The sequence below is a fragment of the Tenrec ecaudatus genome, chromosome 10 (genome assembly GCF_050624435.1).
Source record: "Tenrec ecaudatus isolate mTenEca1 chromosome 10, mTenEca1.hap1, whole genome shotgun sequence".
NCBI classification, from domain to species: Eukaryota; Metazoa; Chordata; class Mammalia; order Afrosoricida; family Tenrecidae; genus Tenrec; species Tenrec ecaudatus.
In genome coordinates this window covers 133,358,248-133,375,142 of record NC_134539.1, presented here as the reverse complement: position 1 = coordinate 133,375,142, position 16,895 = coordinate 133,358,248, and the positions used below count along the sequence as shown (strand labels likewise).

The window sequence follows — 16,895 nt, the reverse complement described above, 5'->3', positions numbered from 1 at the left end:
TACGAAACGAATACTCTAGAATGACTCTTTTCCCATGACTCCTGTGAAAACATATCTCCAATGGGGAAAGTTATACTTTCCAGAGCCCTGTGAAATCCATGTGAGTAATTAAAAATCAAGCCAAAGAATGTATATCAAAGAGCAAACCAGTTCATTCATCACTACCGAACCGATGGAACCCTATGCGGCAGTACGTAGCACAGGTAGAGCTAACGGTCATTTTCTACTCAGATAAAAATGCCCAAGGAGTTTTATGAAAGTGGATGATTTCATAAAACCCAAGATTTACCTGGGGGGGGGGGAACAACAGGCCAACCAGGTGTCCAGATGCCTGGCACACATCACAAATCAGGATGAGCAACATCACCTACGCTAGTTACAGACAAATCTCTAAAACTTGGTCAAATTATTGTGAAAAACCGAAAATTAGACTGTTCCTGAGAATAGCTGAATTTGTTCAATTTTGTCTTCGGGTGCTCATAGAAAACATTATTACTAAAAATGAATTCATATATAAGATTAAAAATTTATTCACAAAAATTTATTCACATCTTAAGAGAGCACATCATTTAGAACATATTAATTGACTTCCCTGTTTTAAAAAATGTTACGTTATCAAAGTTATACAGTTATACAAAGGCCAAAGGAAATCAATCAACACCACCAGTTTCCTAGTTAGTATTTAAAATATTGTGCCACCAGTCGGACTCATTTCCCCGTCACCAGGTCTCTTTTAATTTTGATTTGCTCTGCCTATGCCACATCTCTCCGTAATCCCGCAACAATGGCAAGTTAAACGTTCTCGGTGGGAAGCAAAGAGACACTATTTAAAACTAAAACTGTCTAGTCACATTCCACTTATTTCCTAGAACTCCCAGAATGGGTGCACAGAACCCCATTTTCACCAGAATGTGACTTGACGATGCAGGCAATCCGCCTGAACCGTTGCTCACATTCCCAAAGCACCGCTAGTGTTTTAGGAGCCCCTGGCGGTGCGGTATCTACAGCACGCACCTGCTAACCAAAAGGTGCACTTCACGCCCGCCGGCTGCCCCCGGGGAGAAAAATGGAGCAGTCGGCTTCGGCAGAGACGGACAGTCTTGGAGACCTTAGTCTACCCTCCGGGGTCACTGTGATTCACAACCAATCGAGGGAGGGTGAATTTTGGTGGCTGTCTTTTTTCTTTTTTCTTAGGAAAAGTGCCTAATTTTAATCTCTTCGCTTCCATGTAAGTCACGACTAGTCGCAGCTTTTCCTTGGCTCTGGGGTAAAGAAACGATTGCGCGACAGAAAGGTTAAGTCGATTTGTGGAAACTGTTCGCCAGGCAATGCTCATGATCTCCTGTGTGTGCCTGTTCCGTCCTCCGGTAGCGATTTGCTACTCCCCAGAATTTTGTTACTGTCTCGACATGTCCATCGTGGAAAACAAACCGTGAAGCTGGTAAAACTTGTGGTTATAGAACATATAGGAGATCTGTTAAACCTGTTCGAAATGCTAACCCTGTCCACGTATAAGTCGCAAAGGCAGCATATCCATAAATCTGGTTTAAATTCAGATAGGATTTGCCTTTTAAAAAATCCGTTTAGGAATATAAAACCCTTCAGATCATGGCTTTATTTTACTTTCCTTCCCTGACTTGTGCAACCATATGCTGAAATGATTGTAAGAAAATACTATCACTCTGTTGATCAGGCATCAATAAAAAGAAAGAGCAGGAATTTATCCTGCTGTCTCTAGCCCGCTCTGTGCATACATATACTGATTTTTACTTTCATTCTTGAGTTTACTCTCTATGCCACACGCCGAGAATTTAAATGTCTTTGCTTTCCTTCTTTTCGCCAAATAAACAGCAACAACAACAAAAATCCAGCCAAGCTCTAAAATAGTCTTCTCTTTTACCACAAGAGGGGGCTAGAGAATTCTGAACTCTTTCAAGGTCTATAAAACCCTCTTAACTGCTACTTTATAGACATTCAATTACAACAGGCCATAATACATTAAGGCATTAAAATACACATATATTCCAACATATGCCAAAGCACCCACTACACTGGAATGCCCACCAGATGATCACCAACAACAATATCCAATAAACACTTAGGCGTCTTTGAGTGGTTTATATGAGGCTTTATGCTTTAGCACCTCCTTCCCTAAGAGGCAGCAAGCTCTTGGGCAGGTTATCCCTGCGGAGTGAAAAATATCAAGAAGTGTGATTAAAGACCCAAGGATTGCGGGCTATGACGGGGCAGACGAAGGGAAGGGTTAGGGGAAGTGAAATTGATGTAGTTTGAAAGCGAGCGGGCTCTGGGGAGAAAGGCTCACCGTCCTTAAATACCTTCTCAAAGTAACACTAGAAATGAATTAGGGGAATTATTCAGTCTCAGAAGATGGTATAGAAAAGAGCAATGGCCTGAAACTGAGGAAGGAAAAGTTTAGGTTAGACATGAAGAATAAATTAGCAATAATAGTTGGGCGGGAAAAATGTCCTGCAAAGGAGGGCTCCCAAGCACAGTCGCTGTATTTGATAATTAATTAAATGAGATATTAGTAAGAAGGATGTGATTCATTAGAAGGGCTAGATTAGATAGCTCAAATGACAATCTCCAGGCCTAACTATGTTCGTGGCCATTCATAAATGTCTGGCAATGACGATAATGATCATTTACAGATAGGAGAGATCATAATCTCAGTTAACCCTGTGCTTTGCTGGGTAAAACAAGACCGAGGACCCTAAGAATAAATGGAATCATATAATTGATATGAAATATAATACTATATGAAATCGTATCATTTTAAAATTAATCATAGCAATGATAATTTATACCTTTCAGAGTATTTCATGAAAATATACCAAACTATTTAAATTATGTCCTAACAATCTCTAAAACTAGGTCTGCCAAAATTAAAGACTTCTATAAATGAAAGCATCTTGAATCACCCGCCTATAAATCCTGATCTTTTCGCAAGTCAGAGAAACCATTCTGTTTAGTGTTTCTCTCTCTCTCCCACCTTTCCTGGCCCCCGCTAGTGCACGCGGGGAGGAGCCTCGGTGGCAGAGCTGTTAAGAGCGGGGCTGCTAACCTGACGGTCAGCAGTTCGAAACCACCAGCTGCTCGAAGGGAGAAAGACGGGGCTTTCTACTCTTGTCGAGGGTTGCAGTCTCATGACCTCAGAGGGGCCCTTCTACCCTGTCACTATGAGCTGACATCGACTCGCTGGCAGTGAGCGTGGAGTGCGTAAGGAGTCCTGACGGCACAGCGCGCTACAAGTTGGCTCCACAGGCAGGTCAGTTCGAAGCCAGCAGCCAGGCCAAGGGAGAAAGAGGAGGCTTCTACTTCCTGAAGATGCAGCGTCTCAGCAACCCACGGTGAGGCGCTCCTCTGCCCTACAGGGCCACTAGGAGCCGGCGTCGAATCAGTGGACGTGAATTTGGTCTTGTGGGTTTGAGAGGACCAGGCTGTACACTACTTAGAGCCTGATATTAAAAATAACAATAATAAAGAAAGCTGTCTTTCAAGGTAGTTTGGGCATAAGTGGAATATAGTTCATGAATCCAATACTTTCCCTAACAGATCATAGTATCCTACACTAACAAGCGCTTCTGTGTCAGTGCTTTAAAGGGCGTGATTGATGCTTCCTTTTTACTTGAAAAGTTCTAGATTGGGTCAAAAGTATTTATGGCTACTCAAGCGTAAACAGCACCAAATCATGAAGAGTTGAAGGGGTCGATGTAAAATTAATGAGTACTTATGTACGAGGACTGGGACACTCGCGTAGACGTTCGTTGGACATTTATGCAAAAGTCCACCCCATTTAAAAGCACCTTGGGATTTTAAGGTAAAAATGGCGAATGACTTTGAAGCTCGAGGAAGAAGAGTTTGGTGGTTAAAAAATCAAACCTGAGAGTCCAGAAGTTGGGGACTCTAGACAGGATTGCCTTGGGTAAGCTAGCTCCCCTGGGGCCACTTCCGGCCCTCTCGCAAGCAGGCTCTGCGTGTATATATTTACACTAACCATTGAAATACAGCTTTCCGTTTCAGCACCCGGAAGCAACAGCAAACACCTTTAAGACGCATACACCAGCACTTTCACATCGCCATCAGACTGGTCGATGCTCAAACTTTAGAAAGATATGCAGAATACGTGAAACATTACGAAAGAACCTCGTTATGTGCCAAGTCACTCATTTCAAAATCAGCCATGTGCAGCGGAACGGAAGCCATGGAAGTTCAGGCTCAATCAATGTTTGCCCTTACAAAGAATGACTTTCCCTCACACCCCCAGTCTGGAAATGAGTTCTACACAGACTCGGGCCTCAGCCCCGGTCCAAATGATCTCAACATTCTCCCAACAGTTGGGCTTCTCTGCAAACTTCGGGGCCAATCAAAGCCCTCTCTAGTCTGTGGGTGTCCGAGTCTCCTTCCACGACTGGAAGAGGTGCACCCTAATCAAAGGAGTACCATTTTGTCTTTTTGTATCGTCCATGTAGCATCTGAATAAGGGCATTCAGCATGAGCATTCAATAACTGACACTTCGTTGGCAATACATGAAAAACCTATATGCCAAAAAAAGATAACTAATCGATTCTAGATGAAATCAACGCAGAAGACTTGTTTTATGTTACTCAGATTCATAATCTTTTCAAAGATCATGGGGCTCTTACAGCTCTTAGAACAATCCCTACACGGATTGTATCCAGCACATTTGTACATATGTTGCCATCCTCATTTTCTAGACCTTTCCCTTCAGTTTGCGCCCGTGGGCCTATTCATAATGTTTAACCCTTATGGAGCCCTTTGAAATTCTTCAAGGAGCCATTGTGGCACAGTGGGTTGCGAGTCGGGCTACTAACCACAAGGTCAGTAGTTCAGATCCACCATCTACGACAAGGGGAAAAGATGAGGCTTTCTGCTGCGCTTATGAAGATTCCGAGCCAGGGGAAAAAAACGGGACAGTTCCACCTCTGTCCTACAGGGTCAACATGAGTCAGAATTGACTTGGTGACAATGGGTTTGGCTTGGTTCTGTTGCTGCTTTGCTGGGAATTCTTTACAAAACGTCTTGCTGTCAAACCATCCTGGGAAGAAAAGACAAGCAAGACAGGCTTAAGCGTCTGACGAACTTCACTGGGACTTTTAAGAAATAGCTTAAGATCCAGGATCAGCCGGGAAGTGGCCTCCATTTAGGTACCAACTCTTCCACGTGCTACCCCTAACCCTATTAGACTGACTGGCATCATTCCAATTTCACTTTCCTCTTGCATAAAACAAAGGTGAGGTTTAGTACCTACCGGGTCTCTTCAGCCCTAACCCTCCATGCTTTTGTACGGACACGAGTTAAACCTAAAAGGAGTCCGTGTAAGTGATAGAAGCGTTGTGGGCAATACCCAGCCACCAACATATGTGAGAGTTCTTGACCGGGCACTAGATGGAAAGCTGGAGTTTCAACATGCACCAATAGCGATGCCGTGCGAAAGAATGAAAAATGGGCAGTTCATAGACAGATAATTGTTATTGTTTTTTTATTCTTCACAAAACATGTATAATCCTTGGTCATCATTTGTTTAAGTTATATAAATTACTGTCGACTCTGAAATCCAGTTTGTCATCTTCATCCGTGATTTATACCGGACTATATAAACGACATGATGTCTTGGATCTAATAAGCCATTCGTCTTCATGAAGGAGGCCCCTGCAATCCTGAGTGACAGGTTACTTACCCTTATCACAGTTAACTCAACCCCGAGTTTTTAATGCCTCCCAGGGATCGGAAATCCGACGGACTCACCTGAGGCCACCAAGAACTTGTTCCGAAATCTACCATACTTTTGAAAGTGGGTGTTTCCCTGTAGAACTCGGACTGTGGTCCCGAAACATTGACCCGGAAACAAGTTTTGTGTTCTTCCGCAGTACGTGCCTCTCGACACGCAGACATTACCTTCTGTTAGTGTTGACAGCAGTCGTGTGTGTTTACTAAAGTATTCCTGCTGGCAACAAAGAGGAAAGTAGCTGTCTGAAGAATAAACAGCAGTAAGATAAATGCTGGCTTAAATGTACGTTTGTATGTTCGCACGTTGTTGACATATTTATATATGTCGAGGGACAGTATCTTCCGTCAATATCATTTACTTCCTAGCATAAAATCAAAAAGAACACTTGGATATGTTCCCATAGGTCATGTAATGTTAGAAACCACATGTGAAGAACGTCATGGGCCTGACCCCCTGAGGGAGACGGTAGCAAACGGCCCACTCTTTCGAGGTCATTCACTCTTTCGGGCCACGAGGGTATCAATGGCGGAACTTTGGAGAGGGTTCTTACACTCCAAGGAAAACCAAACACCCAACTCCCTGCCACTGCTCAACTCCATTCCTGGTGACCCCGTGTGCTTCGGAGCAGAACTGGCCTTCAAAGGGTCTCCAATGGCTCTGATCTTCCCAGGAGCCTCCAGGTAGATCTGAATCACCAAATCTTGGCTCCTGGCCCAGAGTAAACTGTTCCTCCCTGAAAAATGCATATTTCCCTTCAAAGTTGTCAGCAAAGTTTCAGCCTAAGATTTATACTGATTGTAAAGTCACATATCTCTAAGCCCTGTATCCCTACGTCACATAACTCAGCAGACGCTTTAAGAAGTGCGATTTATGTGCTCCATGAAACAATATGAATGGCTGGTGAAGTAGATGGTTCCCAAACAAGAGAAACCTCCAATGAGATGGGCTGGCACGGTGGGTTTAAACATAGCAGCCGTTGTGAGGGCGGCTCGGGACTGGGCAGTGCGCTCATTCTGTCGGACACGGGGTCGCTGTAAGTAACAGCAACAAAGGACTCACAACTACGGGATCCCAAACCTGTATGGGAACAAATCCTCCTTATACCGATGTGAAGTTTGTCTGGGTGCGCTAAGTAGATTTCGATAAACAAAACTAGTTTAATAAGTGAAATTCTAGGAACTGGACTTCAGCTCAAGCAGAGGAAAACTTTTAAAACAGTTGGAGCTGGTATAAAAAGCAAAACCTCACGGTCATCGGGTCAGTCCTGACCCACAGGGTCTACTGAACAGAGTAGACCCACCCACCGAGTCCAAGAGGCTGTCACCTCTTTGAAAGCAACTTGTCACGTCTTTCTCCCGCAGAGCAGCCGGTGGGCCCAAACCACTGACCTTTGGATTAGCAGGCAAGCATTCTAACTAATGCGCCGCCAGGGCTCGTTCGAGTGTACGTCAACTCTAACCCTCATTGCCATCGAGTTAATGCTGACTCATATCAACACCCCGGTGGGTTTCCAGGCTTCTGCCTGTTTTGGGAGTAGAAAGCCCAGTCTTTCTCCCGTGGAACCACTCAGGTGGTTTTGAACTGTCAACCACACGGGTTGCAGCCCGACGGGAAACCACTACGTCACCAGGCTTCCTAAGCAGTTAGTAATATGACCTTGAAAATGTTTACATAAAACATGAAAAAACGGATACACCCCTATCTAGAATTGGATATTTTAACAGTTTCAACAACAGACAAAACGTAAGCTAGGAAATAATACACAGGCATGCAATTTACAAAGCCCCAGTATGAAGGCTCTATTCAGGAAATCTCTCTGGGTTACACACAACACACAAGCGTCCAGTGATCGCGTATTACACACATAGGAAGTCTCCGTCTAAAGAACAGCACGGGGCAGCCCGAGGAGAAAGCTCAGGGAGGAAGGAAAATGAAGGATGAATGGAAACGGGAAGGAAGTGGGAAGAGCGCCGCTGTGTTGTGGACACTGCAAGATCATGAATCACAATCTGTGTGAGCTGTGTAATAGAAAATCACTTAGTCCCGTAAACTTTGACTGAAACCACGATAAAACACTTTTTAAAGGGGGAGGAGGACAGCCCAAAGAGTCAAAATACAGACTTTGTTCTTAGATTCTAATATAATAAAATTGGAAATCAATAATTTTAAAAGGCTTAAGAATCCACAGAACCTAAGGCAAGACAGAAAACACAAAAACTGCTCCTGAGTAATCCCTCGGGCACAGAGAATACTCAGGAAGGAAATTAGGGAACACGGGTGATTTCAAAGGAAAGCAGCTAAAAGTACTTTGAACTTGCAGATAAGTTATGGAAAGGGAATCTGAACAGCTGTGGAAGCCTTTGTGGGAAACACGGAAAGATTTGGTTTTTCTTAAAAAGTAGTGCTTAGAGGATAAGTTCTAGTTTCTAATGTATTTATTCTAAAACTCAACTTTCTATTCAATGGAAAAGCAACAGGAGAATGAGATGCCCGGCCCACAGTGGCGATCGACGGGGACAAGCGCCCAACTCCTCAGCGCTCAGGGAAAGCAGCAACGTCCGATTCTATTCTAATTCCAACCACCACCACCCGCCCGCCTGCCCCCCAAATTACACATGCCACTGACGGCCAAATCACTCTCCCCAAACCTCGAGTTCCTTATCTATAAAATGAGGACGATTGTATCTTCCCCACAGAGCGGGTATCAGAAGCAAATGAATAACCCGTAAAAATCACTCCACACCAGAAATGGTTCCCGCTACTGGATTTTATCAGGCCCTTGAACTCCTGAAGTTTGCGTTTCTGACCTGGGTGCAAAATCAAATTGAAGCGAGACTTGAACTCCAGCCGTAAAATCAAATCAAGAAAGTAAATTTTCATTTCTATTTCACAGTACTGAAAACATTGCCTTAAAATACATTCATCTCTAATATTTCTTTCCCATCATACAAATAAAAGACCAAAGAGATCAACAAAGTCTATTATAATTATTTATACCCTTACATCTAAATTTGACTTACATTTCAAGACTAAAATGAAAGCAGGGGGGAAATTTGCAGTACTGAAAATAAAGCTGTTCACCATGAATTTGCTTTATTTTCAGAATCTTCTATCGGCGAGTATTTTTAATGTACTTTTCAGAAGAAACACAGGCTGAAAATAAACACAATTAGCACTTCTTTTAATGAGCCTGCAGTTTCTTCTAAATCAAATAGCATAAGTTTATCAACAATAAGCTCTGCTTTTATTCATTATTGCTCTACTTCGAGGAAGTCTACAAATCGTCCCTTTTCAAATGCTCTTCTGTTTCTCTTCTTTCTGGAGAGTCCAAACCTCCTCTAACCTCCAGCATCCCATGTAAACACAAGCCCATTTCTCCTTTCTTTTCAGAAAGGTATCGCTGTCCAAGAGCTGTTCGTTCATCCTTTTTATGTAATTGTTGTATATATAGGAATATATGAAAAAAGGGATATACGACCATATGTAGTTATGGATTTTAGGCGTCTCTATTTATAAGCAATTTTAATGTTCCTTCCTCTTCCAGAAGCAGTCACCAACTGTGCCCTGCTCACAGTACAATCACTTTCTCATTCACCTTTAAAAAAATGACTGAACATATGTGTTCTTCATCGGGCTAACGAAGCCGATAGATGTGCACACTTTAAAATTCTTTGTATGTATTGAACACTGACAGCAAAGAGATCTTGGGCTTTTGTGACTTGGCGATTTTTATAAAGTTATTGCTGGTTCGTGCCCACCCAGGGACGCCAAAAAAAAAAAAAAAGTTATTGCACTCGGTTTTTCTTACTAAAACTTCCCCTTCAATATAATGGAAACTACGACTCTCTAGGTTTACATATTTGAATGTCACTACTTGTTAGTACATTTTCATTCCCTGTGCTAAGGTTGTGTACTTCTCCAAAGCGTCTAGCCTGTCGCCCTTGAATTGTAGGCATTTTCAAAGGCAAAGGAGGAAGACCTGTAATTAGGTAGCAACACACGCGTGTTGTTATGCCTGGTTTAGCCTGTAACCTTGGTCTTTCTTTCTTTCTTTTCTTCTGTATATCTGGCCAAGTTTCTATCTTCTTCTAGATCTCTGTCGCTTTCACAAACATGCCACGCACCATGATTATTACTTCTCATCATGTTATTGGGTGGAAGGGTCAGACCGTGAGCCTAGCTGTAATTGTGAATTTAGGACACTGCTCTGCTGAGGGGAGGAGGGAGGCCACTGAACTCCAATATTGCCTGATATCTTTAGATGGTAACAGTTCTTAGAAAAAAAATACCTTTTTAAATAAAGATATAATTCCAAGAATTTTTCATCACAAGGAAGGTTGAAAAATATTTTTCTTCCTAAAGGATCGACTTTGCTGCTCACCAGCAAATGAACATGGTGAATTTATCTTCGTTCATTTTTCTGCTTATGAATAATGTGTGTCCCCAACGTTAGCAGTAAACTCCATGGCAGGGACTATGTTTACTTTGTCACTGTATAGGTGACTGCCAGCTTAGCAGTGTACCTTGCTTTATACTCTCTGTGTACAGTTGTGTGAAAATAATGAATAAGCAGCAGATCGAGTGTAATTATTATCTACAGTGGTAAAATGTAATTAATTAGGGAATGAAACTTACTCAAAATTCTAACGTCTTTATAGCCTTTCTTTAACTTCACAGGAAATGTATGTACCTTGATCTTTCAGGTGGAAGGAAAAAACACTTATTGAGCGTCCTATATGTCAGATACTCAGACATTGTGCTAGATTCAATGCTTAGCAAAAACTCATTTTGAAATGCTATCTCGATATCTCTACCACGGACTATGTTACTTTTAGCTTTTAGGTACAGAACTAAAAACAAAAGTCTATTGAGGATTTAATATTACAAATATAGTTTGCATTTCTCTTAGGGGGAGTACTATAAAAACAAAGGGCTCCCCTGTCAATTCTTCCAGAGAATCAGCCTCTATGGCTCTTTCAACACTGATTTTTTAAAATTCAGTATATTTAATGGCAATACTCTGTGTGCCTAAATAGCCTTAATCAAAATATTTACAACATCAATCCATCTTTTTGTATAACTCGGGTCAGAATACTGGTATGATTAAGAGAAGACATCCTACAACTTAGGTATAAATTCTAGCCCGACTATTTAACAGCTATATAAACTTAGGTCAATTAACTTCTCTGGGTCCCAGTGTCCAAATCTTCAAAATGAGGCCAACCTTCGCACCTACCTCTTAGGACTCTACTGAGGATTAAAAGCTAATATGTGTGAAATGCTTGGAATACAAATATTAACTGTGCACTAGTCGAATGTACAGTAAATACTAGCTAGAAATGTATTAGGGTACTAAGCTGTTAGGGACCAAATTTGGGCCTTTCCCTCTTCAACACCCAAATGACCGTCGACTGCAGTATTTCATTGCCAGTCCTGGTGGTGGTCCTGGGCCGCTAACTACGTATCAACAGTTCAAACCCACCAGCTGCCACACAGGAGAAAGAAGGCTGTCCGCGTGCACAAACATCTCCAGATTCATAGGGCCCCTCTGAGTTGGAATTGCCTCCAGGGCTGTGGGTTTGCCGATTTGCTTCTTTGTTTTTGTTGATATGCATTTGCTTTTCTAGATAAAATTTAACTTGTCTTCATGTTCTTGCCCCACAGTATCCGTGAGTTGGTCCTCCAGAGGACCGCCTCGTCTCGTGTTATGCTGAACTGCAGGCCAACAGGCCATAGCACTGCCCTGGTCGGACAGCTCGAAGAGGGGCGTCCCAGGCATGGCTTTCCCAAGAATAATGTACGTACGCGATGACTGGAGACGCAGCGACATCTATTTCTATTTAGAGGTCTTTCTGGTTTTCTTACCATGTTCTCAGCTGTGTTTTGGAAAATTGGAAATACCAAATAAGTTACCTATGGATGAATGAGGCACTATTGTTAAAATTCTCCCAAGCATTGGATTAATCAGAAACGAATGGAAGGTGGGTTTCTCCATGCTTTTCCCTGTTAATCTTCAACAATTACGAAGCAGTTGCCGGTGTAATGATTAAGCTCTCGATCTATGCAACGTTTTTAGTGGCATGAGCTGACTACTAGAATGCTGTCATTATAGACCTCAAAGCCCAATTTTTAAAACCTGCAGTCCCTCACCTGTGCTGGTCTACAATAGTCAGGAGAAATGCAATGTGCTGTGCGCCTGAGCGGGGAGCTCCGATGAGACTGTCAGTTTGGGGAAAGGAGGAAAAGCGCAAATCGTTAAAAAAGTTGAGTGAAATAATAATTACCGAATAAATTAATGAAAAGAAAAGGGAAACGGGGATTGTGAATGTTTACACAATCGCAAAATTATAGGGAAATTGGGAGGGAAAAGAAATGGACACTTTACAAATGAATCATGCGAACTAGGAAATGAGTTACCAATTTTAATCCCACCCCCAAGTGAGCGGTATGTTTCTAATTTAATATTCAATCTAATAACTTCTCTACCATTTTCTAGCCCCCGGGAAAGGCACGAGAGAGACTTTGACAAGATGCCCATGGGCGCCAGCGATGATAAGCCTGTTCAAGTGGCCGGACACCAAAAGAGACCCTTGAGAGATGCAGACATGGGCCCGAAATTGGCAGCCACCAGACCCACATCCTTAAAACAGTATAGTTTTTGTTAAAAATTCATATTCACATATATATGTATACATATATACATATATATATTGCATTCTACCCTGTTACACACCCATGTGTGCTTTAACAGTTGAATTATTTAACTCCTCCCTTTCTCAAAACTTCAAGTACAACTGATGCCCCACGAACCTTTGCCTTGTGGGTGCCTGTGACGTCTTTCCCTTCTCCTGGACCAACACCAGCCCCATCCAGGGTATGTGCACAACATGAGTGAAAACAGCATCCTGTTACCAGATGATGCGCCCACGGGTCTCAAATTATCCACCATAAATGAATCATCTAATCACCAAGCACGGAAGCTTCCGATTCTTATGCAGCTCAATGAAGCTAAGAAATCTGAAAGCCTAGTACATCGCAATCTTAATACGCCCTCTTAGCTTCTGAGCTACGGTTCTTATGAAGAGATCAATGATGATGTCTTCTTGCTCCATCGTGGAATCAGTGTCTCCTTAAGTACATTAACCTCAGAAGCATTGAATTACCCAGGGGGACCAGCACCACCGCAAAACACAAATCGTTCTCCCTTGCAGATTCGTGATGATCGATATAGAGAAGCCAGCTTCAGCTGCTGGGTGCCACTCACCCTCATCCTGATAATCTGGCAGAAAAGGTGCCTCGGACATGAGGGAAGGGCCATGAGCACCACTGTGATTGTCATCAGCGCTGTCCTGTCCCAGGTGACCTTCAGTTTGGTCTCCTCCTGCGGGGCACAAAGAAAGAAAACAAGCTCATTCTTTAGATAGCTTTATAAAAGTATTTGTAGATCTTTCTGGTATTCTCTTATACACACACACACACACACACACACACACACTCCTAATTGCTGGACACAGTCACCATCTGTGACCACATAAGAAACAAATTTAAGACACTCACGAACTAACTTACCCAATGTAAAATTTCTCCTTCAACTAACTAACTAAAGGTTAGCTTTGAACTCTTGTCTTAGAGCGGGGAGATCCACTGGCACTAAACAGAAACTTCTCTACAGTATTGCACCTAAAATGGCAACATGACTAGGTAAGTAAGCATTCTCATACACAGTGTTTGCACTAGTTACAATCTTTATCCTGAATGCCTCTTTCTCTTTCTGTTAGCAAAGGAGTAATGCAAGGAGCTAACATTTTATCATAAAGCACGATGCATCATGGTCCATATTCTTTTCTTCCCTGAAAAATAAGAGAGGTGAACATAGGGAGAAGCCAGGCTTTGCTGGATTCTACTCCTATTGAAATCACTGCTTGTTTCGCAACCTTAAGAAAGTTGTCTCGTTGTGATTCTCGGTTACAGCCTATGCAACTGACCTCTGAGGGGTTCTAAAAGCCCCAGGAAAGTAATATTTGTTCTGTAAAATGGCCTTGATACAAGTTAATGTCTCTGCAATACTGAATTATGCAATTAAAACACTGCTAATCTCGTTTGGGTGTTTTCAACATACACTGGGCTGTATTCTGTGACAGTGGCCCGCACTAGCACGCTGCCTTACAAGGTTGCAGACAGAAGATGTTAGCTCGCTCCGAAGCCGGGAGAGAAGGCTCCATCACATTGCAAATGGCTTTCCTTAACATCCCCCAAACAGAAGCCCATTCTGTAAGAGGACATCGGCAGCTGCTCCGTTCATTTCACAAACGTGAAGAGGGCATTTTCAACGGAATCTAATATTATCTGAAATACTAATTTTCAAAGGAAATCGCCAATACTAATCTCAGTAAACACTGTAGCATGTTGGCCCTGGATTTCAACGAGGGAGCAGTGAAAGCAAACAACCTACATAGAATTTGTATTGCCTCCCTTTAGAGGTTTATGTCCTACAATTAAACGAGAAGGAGAGGAGGGCATAAAACGATAGAAAGGGAGCGGCTACTGCATTCTCTTTTCACCAATTAGCTCATCCTCTGCAGAGTCTCCTCTGCAAATGTTCAGGATAGGTAGCCATGCCCCCGGATGAGTTGAACACCTGCAGATACAGGACTTTAGAAATAAATTGTGGTTTACGGTGGGAAAGAAAAGTCAAAATTTAAGACCTCACAGGACTGCGGCTGGCGGAAGCTAGAAGGAATGCTCCCCGTGGTGAGCTCACTGATCAGAACAGAACCGCTCATGGCTGCACTGACAGCTTCGCTGTGCAATTTTCACTACAATCAGAAAAAAGCTCTCCAAGACTGAACTGAGGGCTAACATGCTCAAATTTCACATCACTGGAAGTGCACGGAAATTATATTACCAACAGGCTCTCAATAGACTGCCCAATAGGTAAAGCGAAAGTGAGCTATTAGGTTCAACAGAGATTTTAAAGTCTTAGTCAAGAAAATCCATTAAAATATAGCAATTGCAGCAGTTTGTGGTGCCGAGCGAAAGTTAACATTTATGAGATACTAAACATGATTTAACAACTGAACCCACATCTTTGCTTATTTTAGAAATTTGGTAAAGCTGCCACCAAAGGAAAAAAGGAAAAGACGTATTCTTACTACAATATTCCAAACTTGAAAACCAGAAAAAAAGTAGATTAGAAAGTTTCATTAGCAATTGACGTATGGAATGTTTTAAGAGCTGTAAGAGCCCCCCAATAAAAGGATTTAAAAATTTTTCAATTTGTTGTATTGTTCTTCTAATTGACTTTCCATTTTATAATAATTTAAATCCATGAAAGTATTAACAATGATAGTACAGAGTTCCTTCAGCGTGTCAACTTCTCACGTGTATCTGTCGAGAACCCTGGAGGAGTCTTGGTTACCCTTTGGGGAGCTAACCATCAGGCAGCAGTGTGGACCTGCCAGCATCTCCTTGAGAGAGGGAGATAGGTGAGGCTTTCCACTCCTATCAGAAGTTCCAGTCTCAGAAACTCCTAGAGACCCACAGGGTAAAATTTATATTCCTATTTTGATATGAATCAAAATCGACTCAATGGCAGCAAGGACACCTGGCAAAGCCAAAAGGCTCACATTGGCGCCTCGCTATGAACAGCCAGTCAACACACTTTCTTTGGATTTCACCAGTTCTTCTCACTCGTGTCTTTTTCCTATTTCAGGATTCCATCCAAGGGATAAGACTGAATTCAGGGCTTCTGTTTTTAAAGCCTCGCCCTAAATACCTGCCTGGTTTGGGCCCTTGCTAGCCTAACCTCAGATGGAGGCGTTGACTCAACATGCTTCCTACAGTCCCTGAGTGCAGGTCCCCAAGGTGGGCTGTTTACAATCACCCCATTTCCGACACCAGGCCATGCCTCCATCGAGTGTGCACCGACAAAGGGGTACAACCGAGTGTGGCACAAAGGGAGTCGCTGTTAATACTGAAAATTACTGCGGGGAAGGAAACATTTAAAAGTATGTCTTACACTCAAGCGTAATTAGTTCCTGATGATAGAGAGGTTGTTATACGTGTTTTCGGTGTCAGATCCAGTGGTCCAACTCCCTTGGGCATACACAAACAAGTCTCTAACACTAAATAAAATAGACACTCCCGCATAATTAAAATGATTACAACTATTGGAGATGCATGGGTGAAGAGTTTTATAGAACACCCAGCAATTACTGTCGTCATTTTGGATTTAAGTCTAGAACACCATTTTTCCCTTACAGCGTAACTGCGAGTGTTCTCTAGATTTCCCAACAGCTCTGACAGTCACAGTTCCAAGAGGCCACCTCCAAAGCCCAGTGAGCTCAGAGGCAAGCCATTGCCACTCCGCAGCTCTACAATCGGGCCTTCGGAGCCCCATCTGCTTAGAGCCGCATCCTCACAAGCAGGAACCCTTGCCACCAGAGACCGACTTTCCCACTGCAGCTCGCGCAGAATCAATATATTTCTATCCAGATATATGCTTTAACACACCGTATCTCCATTAATCACATTCCCTACCTCAGTCCTTTCTCTTTGTATTTCTGCACATTATCTGGGGCAACTATATTAAGGGTTCACCTGCTATTAGCTGGTGATTTGCTCATCTATCCTAAACGTCCTAAGAATGGGGCGCCCGGGACGCTCCTTCGTATTTTCAGTGGCAGGTTCTCCGCAGAGTAGCGTGCCAAGGGGCCTGGGGGCTGATTTTTCTCCTGTTCGTTCCTGAGAGTCAAACGGAATTTCAGCCATGCTCCACAGAGTGATAAGCTGTGGATTTCTGAGGGTTGGAACAGAAGGATGAGGCCGCCTCGTGTCAGGTGTAAGGTAATTATTTGCTAGGGTTTCTGTGCTATTTGTTTTTATTCCCTGTGTTTTCATTAACGGCTAATGAGTTTTCCCCTCGATTCTGAAACAAGAGCTTGGCCGCTAGAAGTTGGCTTTTTCTGCCATCGATTCAACCAGCTGTTGCTGCTTCATAAACTTTATGGAGAAGCGAATGAAGCTGCTAAGAACTTTCATTTCCTAATTCAATTCCAAGTAAAACAGAGGGGGAAAATGACCCATCGTGATGTTCTTCTTATAACTGTTTTGACTCATAGCAAA

At 42.7% G+C, this 16,895-nt stretch overlaps 1 protein-coding gene across 1 annotated transcript in view; it reads right to left on the bottom strand.

The window, feature by feature from the left end:
- SKAP1 (src kinase associated phosphoprotein 1) overlaps positions 1–16,895 on the bottom strand; it is a 314,501-nt gene that overhangs the window by 225,861 nt on the left and 71,745 nt on the right. The window contains exon 5 of the mRNA XM_075559641.1: positions 13,036–13,152. Within this exon, the coding sequence (XP_075415756.1) occupies positions 13,036–13,152 (117 nt within the window). The remainder of the gene's footprint in view (positions 1–13,035; positions 13,153–16,895) is intronic.